This window comes from Natrix helvetica (genome assembly GCF_964273705.1).
Source record: "Natrix helvetica genome assembly, chromosome: 4".
In the NCBI taxonomy this organism is placed as follows: Eukaryota; Metazoa; Chordata; class Lepidosauria; order Squamata; family Natricidae; genus Natrix; species Natrix helvetica.
Genome location: NC_138550.1, coordinates 99,121,856 through 99,142,787, shown reverse-complemented (window position 1 = coordinate 99,142,787; position 20,932 = coordinate 99,121,856). Strand labels below are relative to the sequence as shown.

Genomic DNA, 20,932 nt, shown 5'->3' with positions numbered 1-20,932 from the left:
TATTTGGATGAATGGAATGAAAAAGGCAGAGCATGGGTCACTTCAGTAAAAGTAGTTTGCTAATTAAATAATCGTGTATCTTCCACGTGTTCATAGTAGGAAGCCGGTAAGAGTTAAATGTTAGTGTGTTTTTCTTTGTGAATTGCAAGCATGATGCTTATCTTTAATTGGGTTTGAGTCTTCCAAATTCTTTGGGGGTCTTTGTTTCCATTCCAGTCCTACTTTAGGGGTGCAGTACAAACATGAGCGCGTACATTACAGTTTTGCCTTTGTTAATTCTACACACACACACACACACGAATCCGGCGAGGCCCACTTTGGAAGATTAATTAAGAAAACCAGCGTTGGTTTATATTTGGAGATTTATGGCTGATTTGGAGGGGTTGTGTGTGTCTGTCTATAAATGTAGAGAGAGCAGGACAGGCTTCCTCTTTCATTGCACGTGTGAATTGAGAAAGTTGCGCGGCTTCCTTTCTCCCTCAGTCATTTTCGGGCGAAACCGGTTCCTTCAGCGCAGGCTTACAAAAACCGGGCGTGGGGATTCCCACGCTTGGGGCTTGGGACCGAGAGATTCAGAGGTGAGACTTGGGCGGCTGGATAGAGTGGTTGTTTGGAGCCGTGTGCGTGGCTGATTCTTGCTTAGGACCGACGGGTTCCCAGAATGCCTGCCTCCGAGAGTCAGCGACTAAAACTAGCTAGCAGGGCTTCACATTGGAAAGTAACCTTTTGATTGCCCCGTTTACTTGGCAAATAACTGTCCCGAGCCACGCGGCTTGCATTTCTAGGTAAATTACGCCTGAAGCCGAACGACGAAGAGATATTTGATTGCGCTCATTTATGTATTTGTTTGTTTGAAGTTGGACCACAGGGTAGCTTTGGAAAACTCGCCAATGTTTTGATTTAGCTTCCACGTTTTTGTCATCGGAGTGAACTGTTTACGGGTCTCCCCTCTGAATTTTTCTGTCAGGTTCCGGATTCTTCTTTAAATAAAAAACAAACAAACCCCCCTGCCGCCCCCAAAAACCAACTCAGAAGAGTCTTAATTTGGCTCTCCGGTGCTTTCGACTGCCGCGCAGCGCCCCTTTTGCTGGGGGGAACCTGGAGAGCAGCCCCGGAAAGGCGTCGGAGGGCACAAACAAAAGCCGCTTGCGACGACGAAGGGTTGGGTTTCCTTCATGCCTCTGGTGAGGTGTTGCTCCAGGAGTTGTGCCGAGGCCTGCTTGCTCGGCGGCGAAATGCCTCTTGTTATGATAAGCTGGCAGGAAAAGTGGAACAGGCCTGTCATTCCCGCGGATTCGCTGGCGGTGAGCTGCCCAGCCAGTTGGACGGGTTGGGCCCAGCCTGGGAGCCCGAGCTTGTCAGGGCCAGTAAAGCGGCAGTCGCCTCCCTTTTTTCCCCTTCCCTCCCTCCCTCCCTTCCCCCTCTCTTCGCCACCCTCTTCCCCGATCTCCAGTCCCAAAGGGGGGAAGGTTCATCTGGGCTCCCAGGAGGCGGAGAGGAGCCCCAGAGCCCCGATTGCCTGGGGGGACTGAACGCCTGGGAGAGACGGGATCCCACGCGCCTAGGAGGGAGGGAACAGCCCTACTCCTCTGCTCGGGGATCCGGCCAAGGCCCGCAGCGCCAGCACCGCCTCCTCCTCCTCCTCCTCCGGGCCCTGAAGTCATGGACCTGACGCAGCAGGACGCCACCGGAATGGAACTGCCGGGCCCGCCTGAACGCAGGCAGCCGAAAGCCGGGGACACCAAACCGGAGCCAGAGAGCGGCACCTCTGGGGTCAAGAGGGGGGACGGAGCCCGGCAGTTGCTAGCCCTGTCCTTTCGGGCGCCCGACTTTACCCAGCCGCCGCCGCCGCCGCCTCCCGAGGTGCGCCTCCCTTGCCTTGAGCTTGGTTCCTAGCGCCACTTCTCCACTGCTGTGCTTTCCCTTTGCTGGAGGACCCCTCCTTGCTCTCTCCCGTTCGCACTTCTCGCCCTCTCTGCTTCTGCAAGTTTTTCAGCATGCCTGCCTGCCTTCTTTTCTAGTTTCCTTCTCCTCGTTCTGCTTTCCTGCTTTCCTTCCTTCCTTCCTTCCTTCCTTCCTTCCTTCCTTCCTTCCTTCCTTCCTTCCTTCCTTCCTTCCTTCCTCCCTCAAATGCCTTTTCCCATCCCTCCTCTTTCCCCTGGTCTCTCCAGATTCTTTCCCCACCCATTCTCTCTGCACCTTCCCCCCTTACTCTGCCTGCCCTGCCTTGCCTTGCCTCGCACCCACCCGTTTGCTCTCCCTGGCTCTCTTTCTCTTTCACTTCTGCCTGCCCTGCAACCTTTTAAAATGTTGCCCCTTTCCTGTGATTCGTCAGACGCAGCAACGGCATGACTCTCTCCCCCCCCCGTCCCCTTTCTGTCTCTCTCTCGTTCGCTCGCTCCCCCACCTCTGATTAGATACACTGATTCTTCATTCAATGGACGTCATTTAGAACAGGCTCTGCCTTGAGTTGCTTCCTCGCTTCACGCTCGATTTCCAGCCATTCTTCCCTTATTAAGTATTCGTGTAGTATTAATAGTCATGAATATCTGCTATTAGGAGTCTTAAGGAAAGCAGGCTGCAGATTCCTCTCCCTCCCTCCTTCCCTCTCTCTCTCTCTCCCTCCTTCCCTCTCTCTCATTTAGGAACTCACGTGCAGCAGTAAAAGGAGGGAGAGAGAGAGAGAGAGAGAGAGAGAGAGCGAGCGCGAGCGAGGTGGGGACCAACGCGCACACACGCACACCACCCGCAAACGGATTAAGGAACACACACACATACACGCGCGCGCACCCCGGGCTCAACTTTAAATCGTGAACTCTCACGCCAAGGATCCGGCTCTCGCCTTCGCTGCTGCAGAAACGTCGGGCATTCGGTTGTGGACTGATGGATTATAGGCGCGCTTGCCCAGTGCTGGCGGACAAGTCTGGGCGTTGGGGACTCGGGATGGTCTAGACCCGGGCTCCTTCCATTGTGTGTGTGAGTGTGTGTGTGTGAGTGTGTGTGTATGTATGAGAGAGAGACAGAGCGCTTGTGTGCGAGAGGGAGAAAGAGAGAGAGAGGGACAGAGCAAGAGTACGGCTAGGAAGCGGGCGAGCGAGCGAGACCTAAAAGAGTCCACTTTTCTCTGCCTTTTTTTTTCCTGGCCTGACTTGGTTCCCCCCGAAATCCGCGCAGATGTTAGTTCACAGTTTCTCAGCGATGGTGAGTGTGCTTCAGACTTCTCTCTCTGGGATGGGTGGTGGGAACCCCGTCACCATCATGCTTTTTCCACATCTTCTGGGGTGGAGGGGTGGGTGGGTGGCCGGCTGGCCGGGTGTCACCTCCCGCCGAAATCTTTCCTCTTTCCGCGTCTCCCTCCCCTCTGCTCGTTTGCCCCAAGCTTCCTTTGGCTCCTTACTTTGGCTGCTTCCAGTAAACTACAAAAGGCTAGCCATGCTTCCACACCCGTCCATTGTGTTTTGTTTTGCTTTGCGTTTCCCCTCCTCTTCCGATTGGGTTTCACCTCTTCTTTCCGCTCTGGTCCTTTCCCGGATTAATAACGCTCCTCGGGAGACTAAAGTCCAAGGCAGTTAACAGCCCCCCTTTTTATATTTATTTCCTGGCTACCTCTCCCCTCCCCTCCCCCACTCCCCGACTTCTATTTGGATGGCTGTTAATTTCCTTGAGACGTACCTGCGGGCTATAATTTCATAATTTACTAAGTCCCGGTTGTACAAAAGCAAAACCCTCTGGCATTTTTCCTCCTCTTCGGCTTCATCTTTATATTTCCAAACCGTTTCTCTTAATTTTGCTGCCTTGTTATTTACGTAAAATACGATTTTGCATGTACACGTTATATGTGGATGTGTGTATGTCTGTGTACATTTTACACGCGCACCTACATACCCGGTTGGGTGCCCCGTATTAGAGGATGGTTTGATTTCAATTAATGAAATGGCACATTGTTTATCCATTTTGGTCCCATGCTAGATTTGTAAATGCTGACTTGTGGCATACTTATATTTAAGTATCCCCCCCCCCCCCAAAAGCTGTTCTTTTTCATGGCATCTTGGGTGTCGTTTTCCAGGGCCAAAGGACTAATGCAGCAATTGTGCACTTTCACTTTTTAGAGCAAAGAAAAGAGTATTTGTTTGCTCTCTTTCACTTCCTTTTGAGAATAATGACCGTAGGCTTTTTAAAAACAAAAGGTTCTCTGCCAGAAGGGAATATCTCGGAGGCTGCTTTTGACTCTAGTCTGAGTGCAAATATTGTATCTATCTGATAGATTTTTTTTAAAAAAAATAGGGTGATAAACATTTGGCCTAATCCACAGTTCGATTTTGACTTCTCTTCCCCCTTCTCTCTGTTTGTCTGTCTCTCTCTCTGGTCTCCCCGTCCCCCTTTTTTGTTCTTATTCATCAGGACCGCCACGACGCTACCAGCAACGGGACAGCCCGGCTACCCCAGCTGGGGAGTGTGGGCCAGTCCCCCTATAGCAGCGCACCTCCGCTCTCGCATACACCGAACGCCGACTTCCAGCCCCCTTATTTCCCACCTCCATATCAGCCCATTTACCCGCAGTCTCAAGACCCGTATTCTCACGTTAACGATCCGTATAGCTTGAACCCTCTTCACGCCCAGCCTCAGCCCCAGCACCCAGGCTGGCCGGGACAGAGGCAAAACCAGGACACGGGGCTTTTGCATACGCACCGCGGACTTCCCCATCAGCTCTCCGGCTTGGATCCCCGAAGGGATTACCGGCGGCACGAAGATCTCTTGCACGGACCTCACGGCTTGGGCTCAGGACTAGGAGATATTCCCATTCACTCGATACCTCATTCGCTGGAAGACGTGCCGGTAAGGAGACCCGTGAGGCGGGGAGGCAGGCGGCTTCCTGCCGGCTCTTTTTTTGTTTTCGTCCTCACCCTGCCACGCTTCTTCTCCTTCTTCCCCTCCCCCGCTCCCCACCAGGGGATGGGAATTACAGTGTGCATTTCAAGCCTCCAGCACACCCTCCATGAAGGCAAGCAGCAATGGTGTCTTTCGGTTAGCAACCAGAGTTGAATTCGCCTCTCGCCAATGTCTTCAATTGCTAATGCAGAAAAATAGCTCTTTGTTTTGTTGATGGGAGTGGAGGAAGAAAGAGGGAAGGATGAAAGGAAGGAAGGAAGGGAGGGAGGAAGGAAGGAAGGAAGGAGAGACGCCAAGAACAGAATGCCCGTGACTGGCATCGTTGGCCATGCTGCCTTGTTAGTGACAAAGCGAGGTAACTTGGGAAGGCTGTGTCACCTTAGGAAGCCTGGCCTTCAGTCGGGTTTTGGCTGGCTTGAAAAAGAAAGCAAAAACTGACCCGAAAGCTTTCTCCCCACTTCGGAGCTGCTTGTTTGGAAGGTGGGGAGGAGGAAGAGGAAGAAAAGAATGAATTGCAATTCTTCGGATTGCAAACACGGCGTAGGAAATGGTCTAGGCCCGTCACCCCTACACAGGGAAAAAGAACAATGTGTTTCTGTCGCTATTGTGGTTGTTACTATTTTAACTAAGATTTTGGAGCGCCTTAAATGGTTTTTTAAAAAAAATATTCGGGTCAGGATCTGGTTTCTTTTATCCGCAGATATAATTTGAATAGAAAGGTGGTGTCTGCCTCCTATCTTTTAACAGCCTAGAGCCCTTTATAGCCAGGGGCGAGCACCATCTGAGTCTGGCTGCAAAATAGGGTTATTTCTTTTTTTTAAAAAAATCTACCCACTCTCCTACTGAATGCAGAATTTAAACAAGCCAGTAATTTTACTCCTGCTTCTTGTGCTGGTGACATTGGATAGAAAACATTTGTGGGCAAGGGGAAAGGAAGTTTCTAATATTAGCCTAGGATTTGTTTTGGTTCCCCTTACTAAAATGTCACCGCAGATGATTGGATCAAATATTATCCCGGTATGTTCACTGACAGTTTAATGATTTCCAATTCCACTGTTGCAAGGATAATTTTGCCACGGGTTCCTTTCAGAAAGCGATTTCCTCATCTCCTTTATTCCATTCATTTTTATTAATCCACATTTGAAGAAAACGGAGGAATTCATTACAGCCCCAACTCTCTTATCCCCCCAAGAAAATTGCGCTTAGGATTTGTTTTGAAGAAAAAAAAAAGGCCATGCCTTAAAGTATCTATATCTTTGTAGGAATTTAGGCGCTTTTTGGAGGGGGGGGGGGGGAAAGCCACAACAGCCAGTTTTCTTTTCATTTAAAAAGCAAACCCCCAAACAACACCAAGGATACCTGGTTAGGAACTAAGGTTGTTTAGAGGAGGAAACATCCCAGTTTGAATCAGCACTTTTAAGTAAAAACAGTTGCACTGAAATCAGGGGGAACTTCCACTGGTGTTTTTGTTTTAGATATCAAGTTGCAAAAGATTTGATTTTGCTGGGATTTCAGTTGCGACGAGAATTGTAGGTGCATATTTTTTTGAATAATAAATATAAGTTATTTTACTATTCCAGCAGTTAAGAGATGTCTGGCCTATTTTAAGAAAGGGCCGTTACCAAGTAGTTTAAGATAAAAACATTTAACAGGAACACGTCCCTCTTTATTCGGGGTCGAGTATTCCCAAAGCTGGTAAATCTGATCCGTTTAAAAGGGTAGGGCATTGATCTTAGAGAGGGAGGCGGGCGGCGTCACGTTAGGATGCGTGCTTTGACAATGGAATAGAGAACGGCCTTCGCCGTGGACACGGAGCGAATGAAGTTCGTTGAAAATAATTTTCATGATATCAGGAAAGGCTGTTTTCAATTTTTCTCCTGCTACGCAGTTAGCCATTAATATAAGGACGGCTGCTTGATACGGAATAGTTGCTGAAGCCGAGGACGAGAATTATTTAAACATAAGTATCTCGGCGGGATTTTAAAACCTAACAGCCGGTGGCTTCCGTAGACTCCGTCTAGGTGAAGAAATCAGACAAATAAAACGTTACGCCGCACTATATTTTTATAGGTTTAAGCTGTTTGCTTGAAGGGATATTTCACCATATAGTAAAAAAAATAAATCCAAGGAAACGGCAGCCAGTCATTTCTGAACATTTCTCAATTTAATTATGCTCAAATCCAGAAGCACTTTAGGCAAGTTACAAATGAGAGCATTGAGTACAATAAAACCTGTAATAAAGCAACTTCGTACCATCCACCCGGAATCATTGAGATCAGGCACAATTAACAGGAGCATAAATCCAAGGCAGAATGGAAAAATGTTAGACTCGGTATTATTGTTGGACGGAGACTTAGTGAAGGAGAGGATGGGGGCTTGGGGGTGGGGTGGGAGGAAAATCTCCATAGGAGCCTGTGGGCGCGCGCGCGCGCGCACCTGCGCTAAATAGTAGCGCTGAAGTTCGGCATCGCGAGGGGAAATTTCTCTAGCTCAGCAGCGTTAGTGCTAATTTGTAAACACAGACAGACACATTAGATTGACTGTCAGTTTGGGAATTAAAAAGCATGATTTTCATTTTACTTTCTAATCACGTCTGAAACTCAAGCGCGCGCCGCACCCGCGTGCCCGGAGCATCAAGCCTTCAGAGCAGAATTTAAAAGCAGCGGCAAACGCTGCCTGGGACTAGAGGGAAGCCAGAATTGCTATGGGCCTCGGAAGCTTGCAGGATTATCCTCCCTTCTCCTCTCTCTCACCCCAATATTCCGGATATTTCCCTCCGTTTTCTGTATGCAGAGGTGGCACAAAAACATTATTCTAGAATCTTATTACAGTGTTAACTTCCATTTGAAAATAGCACAAAGAACCGGGAAAGCTTTCCCTTGAAATGCTTATTTCAGAGTGAGAGGCACTGGTAGAAATACAGTTTAAATCCATGTGCGTTAAAAAGCAGGGTAAAATGGATAATTTATGCACATGTACTTAGGGGTTGCCCCTAATGCAGGAAGTCTGAATTATAAGTAAATTCAGGCATTCTTAACTGAAGGTAATGGCTATTGAAATCAGCGGGACCTACTTCTGAGCAGATGCCACTAAAGGAGGACTGTCCCCAAACCAGCCATTTCTGCTTTCCAAAGATTCTGTGCAATTGGAACCCAGTATTTGCTTTTTAAATTCAAAAACGTCAATATAGGGAAATGAATATTATTCTATTTTTATAAAAACACCAAACTAGTTAAGATACAGGGAAATAAAGAGCTTCGCGTGTTTCTCTTGGTGTGTTTAGAAATTCATATCCCTTTTGTATTGCTTTTGTTGCAGCACGTAGAGGACCCTGGTATTAACATCCCAGATCAAACTGTAATTAAGAAAGGTAAGCCACTTCTTTAGCATTCCAAGCATGTCCTCACAAGCTTGATACCGAAGCTGAGAGAACTTACTAAAGAGATTGTTTCTCCCCCTGACCCCTCCCCATAATTTACAACAGAGCTGAAAATGGAAAACGAAATTGACAATTTCGGTTGATAACCCTTTTACTTAATCGCACCCTCTGTATATGTATGATTATATTATCGAGCTAAACAGATCCGTGTTTTAGCTGTTCCTAATGACATTGTGGTTCAGAACTGACTTCTAATTTCTTTAGTTGCCTTGAAAGTATGTTTCATTACCTAAGAAAGAGCCAATCCTGTTCAGTCTCCCCCTCCCCATGCCCCATCCCTCTTCCTTCTCCCCCCCCTCGCTTCAGGTTGAGGAGATTGTTCTGGATTGTTTACATCAGAGGGCTTTGTTGTAACAAGCGAGCAGGATGGCGGATGGGTATTCGCTTGCTTAGCCCTGCTCTCTGCAACGGGGCTGTGGTTGGCTTTTCCTATGATTTCAGCGGCTTCTAATGTCTTGTTGCACTTGTTTTTTTTTTTTTTGTCTGGAAGATAGTGTCCTCTCGTCTCCCAAACCTTGTCTGGCTTCGGATTTCGTTGTTTTTTTTAAAAAAAAAGTACTCGCGATGTTGGCAGCAGAGCAGAAGGATTGGCTTTAATTTTAAAACCTGTTCAGGGAAATGCCGGATTCTGATCATTTGGTACGAAAGATTTGAGAAAGGATCAGTGCGGTTTTCTTACCTAGTAGCAGGGTCTTGTGCTCTACAAAACAGTACTTCCTTGAAAATCTCAGCACTACACAATGAAAGCTAAAAATTTACCCCTCCTCCCAGTCTGGAGAGTCTTTGTCACGTCAAATTAGATGTGCAAGGAATAAATCTTAAAGTGATGCTCTTTCCAAGTCGACATGATAATTGGCTCTTTTATTAGTAATCTCAAGAGTTCGTTTAACTCCTATTGTCTCTATTAGCCTCCCCAGAGCTATTAATGTCACAAGTGATCTATCCAAAACCTAGATATCCCTCCTCCACGCTCCACCCTTTAACATTTGGATTAGACCTATTAAAGTGAAAATGGAAAGTATACGAGTGTAGGATGAAGGACAAGAGGAATAAACAGATGCTGATAAGAGTAAATATTTATAATGTAACCAGGTTGGAACATAATGCCAGGTCCATTTGCCTCCAAACAAGACTTGGCCTTATTTTTTAGTTATGTTAGCCAAACTGAACATGCAAAAAGATTTGGGAGGATTTTACCCTTCTCCTGCATATTATTTTTAATAATGCCCTGCAACTTTCTGTAATTAGGGGGAAAGTGAAAGTTGTGTCAAGGAAGGTTCTTTTCTCTTGGGGAAGCAGATGATAGTTAAGGAAGTAGACAAAAATGTATCAATTTTCCTTTATTTTGTTTCGGGGTAATTGTTATTTAAAGAAAATTGTACTATTACCTTTTGAAAACAGTAATGAAAATACCTCTTTGGCGCCTCTCTTTCCTATATAAAAAGTTGCAATTGCAGAAAATGTGACATCTAATTCAATTACTTTGAAACTATTCAATTGAAAGTACTAAGGGCTGCTCCAGTACAAATTATGCCCACAGTCGTGTAGCTTGTAGCATTACGTCCCCCAAAACAAGCAAAGGTATATTATGTGGCCGACCTTTAAATATTAGTAACAGGGTCTATTTAATCCCACCTCTTCAAAATCCTTAATTTTGATCTAATCCGGATTTAGACTGGGGGCTTTCAATGGGGGCTGGGAAAGTAAACCAATCCAGACGTTGAAACTCCGTTTGTGTGCTTCTGCCTGAAAAGATTCCCTTACTTTTTTTTAAATTAACCCAAGTAGGTAAAAGCTAGAATTTTAAGCAAGGGCTCGAAGCACCCCCGCCCCCATGAGCTTTCCCTTTCTCCCTCATGTTCCCCTCCCCCCCCCCCCCCAGACATTGAGAATTTAAAATTGAGGTTCTCCTCGAAGGTCATCTGTGGCTAAGTCAAGTGATGTAGTCCCCGCCAAGTTGCTGCGGAAGGAAATTGGTATAGCCCACCCTGCCACCCCCGGTTTGTAAGCGTGTTTCCAAGTTTCTGACGAGTGTGGGCGATGCGTAGAGGCGGGAGGGAGGTCTGGGGTGGATGGCGCTGGCCAGCTCGATTGTTGCCCTTCAAAGCAAAAAGACGGACGGTGAGGAAATGGAGGGAAGGGGCTGCCAGCCTCGGGGCTACTACCCTTTATTCTCCCCCCCCCGTCATTCTCGTTGTTGCCCATCTGCCATCATCTCTCAGCCACCTTTCCTGGGTTGTTTTCATCCCCTTCCCCCATTCCTGTCATCACCCACGCCTCCTCCTCCCAACCCCCCAACACACGTTTCCCAAGCCTGCCGCCCCACCATCGCCTCAGGCTCCTCAGCAGCTGCTAATCCCCTCAGCGTTTGTGCACTAACGCGGCTCTGCCTTCCCTCGACCTCCCTTCTTATCCCCCCCTTCCTTCCCTCTGCAGGCCCCGTGTCCCTCTCCAAGTCTAACGCAAACGCCGTCTCCTCCATCCCCATCAACAAGGACGCGCTCTTCGGCGGCGTGGTGAATCCCAACGAGGTCTTCTGCTCGGTGCCCGGCCGCCTGTCTCTGCTTAGCTCCACCTCCAAATACAAAGTCACCGTGGCAGAAGTGCAGAGGCGCCTGTCGCCACCGGAGTGCCTCAACGCGTCTCTGCTGGGCGGAGTGCTACGGAGGTGAGGCGGACCGAAACAAGCTGGGCTTCTCAGTCGCGCGCGAAGACAACTGAGGGGAAAAAAAAGCCAGCCCCGGATTCGGTGCGAGAGGCAATGTGGCGGGAAGGGAGCCTATTGGCAGAGAAGGGTGGGCACGTGGGTGCGGTGCTCCGTCTCAGCCAATCTTCTCTTTCCCCAACGGCTCCAGTTCCCACCTCTCTACCTCCTGTCTATTGTTTTAATTTCTCACAGTGGATATACTACCCCACACTTTAAAACCCCCACCCACCTCACCCTGAACACATCTTTATTCAACACCCCCCCCCTCCAAAGCTGCTTTTCTCCTTTTTATTTTTTATTTTACAGAAGGCAGCTGCTGTTACTAGGAGGAGAAATAAAGCCTTTCTTCCCAATATCCCCAAACACCCTCAGACATTGCTGGTTTTAACTTCTGCTCTCCCCCCCACTTTTTTTTTTAACAAACCACATTTGTTTTGTTTTTGCACTTCATGGTGCTTCTCCTGGTTCATTCAGTGGTTTATTTTTCACTGTAAGGGTTAATAACAGATTTTGAAAATCGAGGACTGTTGAGAGTATTCTTGTGTTAAGTGTTTTCTCATAATTCCCTCCCGTTAATGGTTACTGAGGAGTAACCATTTCCTCTTGTTTAAAAATTTGGAGTTAATGGGAATATACCTCAGAGCTCCATGTTTTGAAATCAGAGCCACAACCTTTTCACATTTTCTTTTAAAAATGATTCTAGGATCTTTGGGTTTTTTTTTTTTTTACTATTCCCTTCAAGTCTCTAAATCTTGCATTTGAGTTTCAGATGTTCTTTTAGAATTAGACAATATGAAAGAAGCTACCCATATTCTCAATATTACATCTGCACCTGAAACAAAATGACAGCATGAACAAGCCATTTCAAAGGATTGTGACTAAAAAAATTACCAAGTATGAATTGCAATATATTTATTGAAAATGTAGCAACAGTTAGAATAATTAGTATTAAGAATTTTCATTGCTGTCATTATCTGTAGCCTGGACCATAATACAGCACAGCATCAGGTATCTGTGGAAATTAGGCTGCATTCAGTTAAAAGCAGAGAGCAAGTCCTGTTAATGAGATCACTCATACAGTCAACATCAGCAATCATAGGAAGGACTCTTAAGTGTAGCAAGGTCACTCATCCTAGTATAGCATGTTAAAAGCTCATGCACACCAGCTGAGGGCAGTGCCAGCATTACTTTCCTGAGGAAGGCCAGTGCAAGAGGGGAATTTGGCTAGGAACACATTTATGAGAAAGTCATTAAAAAAAATTCTCATACTAGGGTGCATAAGAGATATCTTTCCTGTTTAATCTGAATGTAGTATCATATCTATAATGACAGGGAAATGATTATTGTAACTCTTACATAATGCAAGAAAATCAGGCTAAAATACATCTCCCATTGGTTCACAACTATGCAAAAACCTCACAGCTATATGCTTGATCACAATATATAAACTTATTTTATAACTTTGTGAGTGTAATTGGTGTCTACATATGATTTGCAGCTGATATTGTAAGAATACAAAAGATTTAATTATCTGTTTAACATGCAGTTATTTTAGTGAATTATATATTTCAATGAATCTTGTACAGAAGTGTATAGCTGTAATTATACCACCAAAATTTAATTTTTCCTAATTAAACATACTAAATTATTTTAATAAGCATTTATAGATTTGTAGCAAAGTATCTGAAAACTATGAACCTGAAGGTACTTGTGTATTAAATGCTGTTGTTTTTTAATGTGTGGAACAGGGCAAAATCAAAAAATGGAGGGAGATCTTTGAGAGAAAAACTGGACAAAATAGGATTAAATTTGCCAGCCGGGAGACGTAAAGCTGCTAATGTTACCCTGCTGACATCACTAGTGGAGGGTAAGTGATGGCTTTTTGGCAGTAGTAAAGGCATTATTTGGAAATGTTTCTTTTTGTTAGCTGAGGAAAACAAACCTTGTGGACCCTGAAATGTTTATGCATATTGTTTAATTTACATTATTATTGGTCAATGTGACCTTTTCCTCTTGTATTTTTTTTAAAGGGACTCTCAGCCAAAATCCATTGATGTCAAAACATTGGATGTGGCTTTATTGATATTTATTTGGATTGCAATGCATTTCAGAGTTGGATGCTAAATCTCAGTGAAATGAATGTAAGCAAATTGGCATGCAGTGTAATGCTTCACTTTAACTGGGTTGCTAGTTGATTGATCACTTGGATTAAAAAGTAGGACTGAAAACATTAACAGAGTAAACATAACTAATGGATTAATTTATTAATCACTGATTGACATGGTAGATTTTAATTGGATTTTAATCAGTGTAATCCCAAGTGAAGGGGGAAAAATAGTGACATGTACAATTATTGTATATATCTTGATTTATATAACAAGGATTTGGGTTATGATGATTTTCCATACAAGGCTTGACTTGACTGAACTACTTTCTTAAAAGAAACTGCTGCTCTTCAATAGCATCTCAAAATTTAATAGATTAATTATCATGCTAAGTCATATAATTGGGCTATAATCTATAAACTAGTAGAATTAGAAAACATATAGTAATGCTGAAGATTATTTAGTCCATTTATCACACAAGATAGTTGCTCCTTAAATGCATATTATTGTAAATATGTTTAAGAAATGAATGAATTTTAATATTTACAAATGCATAAATACAAATAGTTCATCTATATTAAATAGTTAACAGAAGATCCAATTATAAGCCCTATAAAATTCAGACTGAAAATCAAGTTAAATATGAACAATATTAGTCATTTCAAATTCTACAGCCATTCCTTTGAAGTCCATAGATTTATTGCATTATTTCTGCTGAAGTGAATCTAGCTTCATATAGCTTTATTTAACTCAAAATGACTCCTTAATTATAGACAGTATAACATCAATCCAGAGAAACATTAGGAATATAAGAATGAATTCTGAGAGCAAGTCCCTGTTCACTATTATATGAGTAAATGCTTTAAAAACATTGTCTGGTGAAAATGTCAATTGTTTCATTAATTGAATCCCAAATAATGTGTTTTGTTTAACTTTGGTTTTATTTTTATTCTGTTTAGCTCTGTCTTTATTTTGTAGCATTTTCAGAGTTGAACAGAATGTGTGTATGCACATATATAGTGGCCTACCAAATGGAAACATTGTGCAGATAAAAAAACCCAAACACACTATATCTATTCTTGATTCTCTGTCTTTATGCTTGATAATGGTACAACAGACACAGAATGACTGCTAGCATTACTGGCAGCAAGACCACTAAGGAGTTACCATCTCTGCTACTTGCTTCAGAAACTAACTATATGAACAATTTTAGACCAACAGATGGGGAGGAAAAGAAATCTGTTTAGAAATGAGACCAGAAATATTTTTTTATTTTGGCACATAAAAAGCATGCTGCATTTATATGCTGTAATAGGTAGGCTGGAAGTTTATTGGACCCAACAACACTTATGATCTGTTTCCAGTGCTCAGGATTTCATTCTTTGCACATTAATGCACATTAAAAAGTTGGATCCTACAGCTACCTTAAGATACAACTCTGCTATTTTAAGCTCCATACCAGTAGCTTATTCATATTTAAATCATTTTGACATTTGCATTTGAAAAATATAGAACTTTAACTTCTTAAATTAATTTGGGAATCCTTGACCTAACCTAAACCATGATTTAATAGTGTCCTAATATTACTGCAAGCTTCTGATCTCCTCTTTGCTTGGTATAATGAAGCAAAACAGAAATGCTTTATTTTCCTTCTATTTTAATTGTGAAAAGAGGATGGGTGAATGTGCTGTTTGAACATTAAGAGGTCAAAAGGAGTGGACCTGTATCTTCCTTTATGTTAAAATAGTTATAAAGTTTATAATGAGGACAAGAAATGCAAGGGGCATGCTAAATTGAGAATTACTTTGTAGTAGCTATTGACCCAAGGAAGTTGATACAAGCTGTCCTATACATGCAAGCTGTCCTCTTCACTAGGTTTTAATTTTGAGGTCTTTAACCTTGACTTTGGTTATGTAGAGTGAATTTTAAGTCATTATTCATGCCAAGTTAGCTTTAGTTTTGCTTACTATCAGCTTATAGCCATTTTTTCTCCCCCTTTTTTTTTGCTTGCTTTCCTTTTTTTTTAAGTTTAAAGAAGTGAAGCTACAGCATTATAAAAATGCCAAGTGCCACTGAAAGTCCATCAAGGAGTCTTGCCATTAATAAATAGTGTACTTAAATGCCACCAGCAACTAATGAGTAATCAAGGAAAGCAAAAGAAAGTTTACAAGTAGCTGAAGAAAAAAACCAGGAGAACAGGAAAAAGGGGGAAGGGGGAAGGAGATAAATGCTAATATTGTGATGTTAGGGAATATTTTAAACATTTAATAAAATCTGTAATTTCAAAGGGGGGATCTTTTTTTATATAAAAAAAGCCACGGTTTGATCATCATCATTACGATGAAGAGAAACACAGGAATAAGGCTAATGCATAGATAAACTAATAATAGTGACTAATTTTCCCCCCTCTCAAGAGATAATAGACGATTGTTTGGGTTGTGGTCCTTACGCGATGAGGCCGCTTCCAAAGTCCTGTTATTGTTTATGATCCGCTCCATTTTATGGAAACAAGCTCCGTGGACTGAGGCTTTGAAGCTCTAATTGGCGCATGCGTTCTTCCGGACCTCGAGCTAATGGCAGGAAGCCCTGCGGTGAAAACCAACTGGTTCAGGAAATTAAAACCAAAGATTTGAAAATCAACAAAACAGACAGTCTCAATGGAATGACCCTAAAATTCTTATGGTTAATCGTTTGAAAAAAAAAAAGGGGGGGGGAGAGGAAGGGAAGGAAGGATAATTATATGCAATCAAGTTAAATTTTAAGCACTTAACTATTTAATGCAGTCTACGGGGTGGGGATTGAAATAATGATCAATGATCAATATTAATCTCTAGGAACAGAATAATTATATGTTTCGTATGTTTTTTTCCCGATGCATATACATAATGTATCCCCGTAATGCAATATAAACAAATAGAAACATAATCCTTACAAAACAGAGATAAAATACTTGGGATACGTTTGTTACTATGTTAAATAAAATGCCATAAACATATTGCAATATAATTTAGGACTAAAAGCTGATTACATCTACCACTTTGTGAATTGCTTAATCCACCGCTCCCAAAGGATTATTTAGGATCAGTATTAACACGCTCGTAGTTTGATATAAAACAATGTATTTGACTCTCCCCCCCTCCCGTAACAACTTATTACCTTTAATAAGGTAGTTAATAAGGAAATTTCTTTAGCACACTGAGATATTAGTCTTTTCTAAAGAAGCGCTTTACCAGTAGATTGCAAAGTGCCAGTTAATCTTGATTGACTGGATATCACGTGAAGAACCCAAAAATGCAGGGCGCGAATTCCCACCTTCCTGTCGCCCGCTTAAGCTTTGGGTATTAATTATGTATTTCCTCCCAATCTGCATTTCAGGAGAAGCCGTGCATCTCGCGAGAGATTTTGGTTACGTCTGTGAAACAGAATTTCCTGCCAAAGCAGTAGCTGAATTTCTCAACCGGCAACATTCCGATCCAAACGAGCAAGTCACAAGAAAAAACATGCTTCTAGCGACGAAGTAAGACTTTTTATCTCTGCGGAATATTCCTAAGGAAGATTTTGTTTATTATGTTTGGTTGGGCCCTGAGCTTTTCCTCTGGTGCGTTTACATTTGTTTGCTGCAGATAAGTTATTCTCCGTAACTGCATGATTGCCTTGACGAGGTAACTAAAAAGTACACAATCCTCATCGAGGGGAAACGATATTATTGCCAATGACGCTATTGTTGAAATCAAGCAGACGTATGAGAATGATCCCCTCTCTCCCTGGGATGCTGTTACTCGAGGCGTTCAAATGGGAAGAAAATGGCATATTATAATGGCGAGACTCTGTAGATTTATCTGAGAGTAAGCCCCGTTAAGTATAGTGGGATTTATTTTAAGGATTGTAGACAAGATTGCGTAGTTATTTGGAAGTAAGTAAAATTGATCTCAATGGAACTTACATGCTGAATAAAAATGCTGAAGATTGATTAACTGTGAATTCAGGTATTAAAAGTATTTTACTTCTAAGCAACTAAAATGCCAGTGGGGGGTTATTTTAAGACAAAGACTCTAGGGATAACTTAATAGAAAAGATATTCAATATTCAGGTTAGGTGGTGGGGGAAGAGGAGAGAGAACTCTCAATTATTGTAAATGATGTGTTTGCTGGAAATTAAAATGCTTTCCCCCTCATAGTAGTTAATTACAGATGGTGATTCACCAAAGAACAGTGGGCCAGAGGGCACCCAGTTATTGAGAGAGATATACAACTGAAATATGTCTCAATACTGCCCTTTAGAAACTCAATTGCTGCCATATATATGCTCCCAGGTTTTTTCCCCTCTGCTGGCAGTTTATTTAGAATACTGGTATGAATCTAATTTCTGAGTGGATCCCTTTATTCCAGTGCTTTGTGACCTACATAAACACTACTGCATCTTTCTAATGCCACTAAAACTTATATGAAATGAGAGTCCTGGGATTGATAAGCTTTGAGAACTGTTCACTTCCTAAATTGGAGGGGGTTTTTGTCCATAAAATTATGGTAACTGTCACATTTTATTGTCAATTTGCTTGCTGAGAATAATGGAACTTTTCATAAACACATGTAGAGGGTCCCAAGTGAAAAAAAGAAAAGAAAAAATAGTGTGTTATTGAGATCAATGCAACTTACTTTCAAGGAAAATTACAAGCTTATGGTAATACTTAGATCTAAAAAATAACTGTTGACTTAAAGCCAGAAGACTAGACATGGATGTTAATTACAGAATTTGTAATTAACAAGTTTGATGGGGTAAACAGTGGGTATTACTCTGGAGGAAGGAAGTGGGAGATGTATTTTGTATCAAGGAGAAATGTGTATGCTTGTGTGATTTCCATAGAACTTTCTGACATTTTTCATATGATTATGAAAATGTGGATGTATATGACAGGAAAGAGTTAAAATAAAACAGAGAGATGTATTGAGTATGACAGAGAAACCTCAGATATCAGCATCAGAAAATAAATGTGAGGGCACATTGGGATGAAGAACACATTTGATGCAAACTGCTGTTCCAATAATTATTGATACAGTAGTAGCTTTGTATCATATTTTCATATTTTCCATCCAGTAATCTATAAATGTTATCCTTGGGATGAAATAAAGACATGGTCCTCATTTTCGGACACATAGCTGGACACATACTTAAGGGATTACTAGCACCCTATACTATCTAATATACTTGTATGCAATGTATGTACATGCACTGAGAGAGAGAGAGAGACAGAGAGACAGAGACAGAGAGACAGAGACAGAGACAGACAGAAACACACACAGAGAGATAAATGTAGGAAAAAGATTCTAGATGCCACAAGATAAGGGAATGATCTAGTGTAAAAATGCATCTGTGTGTTGAAAAACAAAAATATTGTTCCTGGAAGAAGTGGCTGTAGATCAGTGCAGAGGAGAAGCCAGGGGGATGAGAGAAAGAGAAAGGCTGTTATACTGATGTCAATATTTCTAAATAGGGCATCAGTGGTGCAGAACGTGAGAGAGCGGGTAAAAAAACGGAGATTTTTTCTTTGCGTGCATGTATGACTTTGCTGTGGAGGCAACTGACTCCTTGGCTCACCTGCCTCCTGACAAGACTGGCTTATTTTCCTCCCTCCCCTTCTCTCTGCTCCATTTATGCTGCAGACAGATCTGTAAGGAGTTCACCGACCTGCTGGCTCAGGATCGATCTCCACTGGGGAACTCTCGGCCCACCCCCATTCTGGAGCCGGGCATCCAGAGCTGCCTGACCCACTTCAACCTCATCTCTCACGGCTTTGGCAGCCCTGCTGTGTGTGCAGCAGTCACTGCCCTGCAGAACTATCTCACCGAGGCGCTCAAGGCCATGGACAAAATGTACCTCAGCAACAATCCTAATAATCACACAGATAACAGCACCAAAAGCGGCGACAAAGAAGATAAGCACAGAAAATGAGGATTTTCTTCTTGCAGCCCCAACCAGACCAGCCAGCCTGGCCCTCCCTCCCCTTCCTCCTCACCCTGAGGCTACAGCAAGAGAAGCTCAGAAATCTGTCCCAGCCTATTCACTCAGGAGGACCGGCTAATTCACATCTCTTTCAGCCCCCTACCCATCATTCTCCTTTTTCTTCTCTCCTCTCTTTCCCTACCTCCATCACTTCCCAGTTCATTTCCAGTTGCTACCCAGTTTGGAGCCTGAGAAAACAAAGGTGGCGATTGGGCCATCCTAAAAGGAAAAAAAACATTTTTTTGTCGTCTTTGTGAACTTTTATTATTTTTAACAAAAATAAATAAACTGATAAAAATAAAACAACTTTTTTTTTCTAAAAAAAAGAGAAAGAACTAAGTTTAAAGGTTAATAATTAATGAAATGTGGAAAAAAAAGAGCTTCATCGAACTGGATCACCACCTTCTCTTATACAAACTTCCGTTTAAGATTGTAGCCATATTTAAACAAAACAAAACAGGAAAGAAAGGATGATAATGATGATGATGATGACATTTTATCAGTATTGTGAATAAACTTGAACACAAACCACATGCAGTTCCATGTCATGTCTTCAGTTTTAGCAACTCTCTCCTGCCAAGGTAAAGCGACTAATTTGAACTTTCTTATGGTGACACCGATTCATAGTGCTTCTATAAGGGAATCAGTGTTCTGTATGTATATATTTATTTATGTGTAATTTAATGGGAACTGTAAATATGGTGAGTCTGTTTGAAGCTTTTTTTATTATTTATCTGGTGATCTCGTTTACCTCTTGTTTAGTGGGTTTTTAAGTCTTTCCCATCTTAGTTCCATCACTGTGGTTCATAGTTACTTATTTAGAAAATGGGAGGGGAGTTTTTTAGGGGGAGGTGGGGTGGTATTTTCTGGGATTCATCACTTCAGCCCTGTTGTAGCATGTTATAAAAAGGCGACAATAAAGCAGCTAAGCGATTGAAGCAACTTGGATTTTTACAAATATATTATTAACATTTTACTTAATTTCCACATTGATAAAAGGAAAATAAATCAACCGTCCAACCCAGACTGACCACCATTTCCACTGAAATAATTTAGGTTCCCCTTCCAAAAACATTTTTTTCTGCATGTTGATAATTTTTAACAACTCTTTGTATGCTGTGGCTTTTAAAAAGTTTATATCCAGGGTCTTTCTATTGAAAGCATAATCAGAGCAATAAGTTGATATTGTCTATTCAGATAAAGAACTGGGGATCTTCTCTTCCCTCTCCCCTTTTTCATTTTGAGTTGCCTTTTGGTTCAAAGAACTTCCATACATTGGGGACCACCTGGTATCCTCTATTTCCACCGGCCATATTGGAAGCAGTTACAGTTGTATTGTATTGAGTTGTGCTGGCAGTAGTTTCCATGCCTGTCAATGTATCATAGTCCTTTGTTGCCCAGATAAATAAATATTTGATACGCTTTATGTCGATTTTTTTTTATTCAGTGGCTGTCTTTACCCAGGCGTATTTTTGTTCTTGGCAGTATTTTTTATTCAGTATGGTTACAGTAATTGAGTTTAACTCTCCCTTGACAATTGCTCTTTGCAATAAGCAGCTGAACCCATTGTTTCCCTCAAGTATAATAAAAACTTACTTTCAAGTTGGAGTTCAGAGCAGGGTATCATTTAGATATTCCACTGAGTCTGTATTCAGACAAATTACACAATAAAACAAAATGTATTCTTTTGGATTAAAAAAAATTGTACTGTTGAAGAAATGGCATTTTAATTTCCTTTAACTGAAAGGTGATTTTATTTTTTAAAAATAAAGTTTTATTTTATTTATTTGA

At 42.3% G+C, this 20,932-nt stretch overlaps 1 protein-coding gene across 5 annotated transcripts in view; it reads left to right on the top strand.

Annotated features, from left to right (window-relative positions):
- The window catches only part of TFAP2A (transcription factor AP-2 alpha), a 26,704-nt gene extending 5,772 nt beyond the window's left edge, over positions 1–20,932 (top strand). For 2 of the 5 annotated variants that reach the window (XM_081953409.1, XM_081953408.1), the window contains exons 2-7: positions 4,402–4,836; positions 8,209–8,260; positions 10,766–10,997; positions 12,785–12,903; positions 16,517–16,658; positions 18,802–20,932. In XM_081953409.1, the coding sequence (XP_081809535.1) occupies positions 4,402–4,836; positions 8,209–8,260; positions 10,766–10,997; positions 12,785–12,903; positions 16,517–16,658; positions 18,802–19,090 (1,269 nt within the window). In that variant the 3' untranslated portion in view covers positions 19,091–20,932. Of the gene's footprint in view, positions 1–1,460; positions 1,864–3,174; positions 3,202–4,401; positions 4,837–8,208; positions 8,261–10,765; positions 10,998–12,784; positions 12,904–13,066; positions 13,178–16,516; positions 16,659–18,801 lie in introns of those variants that run through there. The other 3 variants (XR_014175421.1, XM_081953407.1, XM_081953406.1) reach the window with 3 other exon arrangements.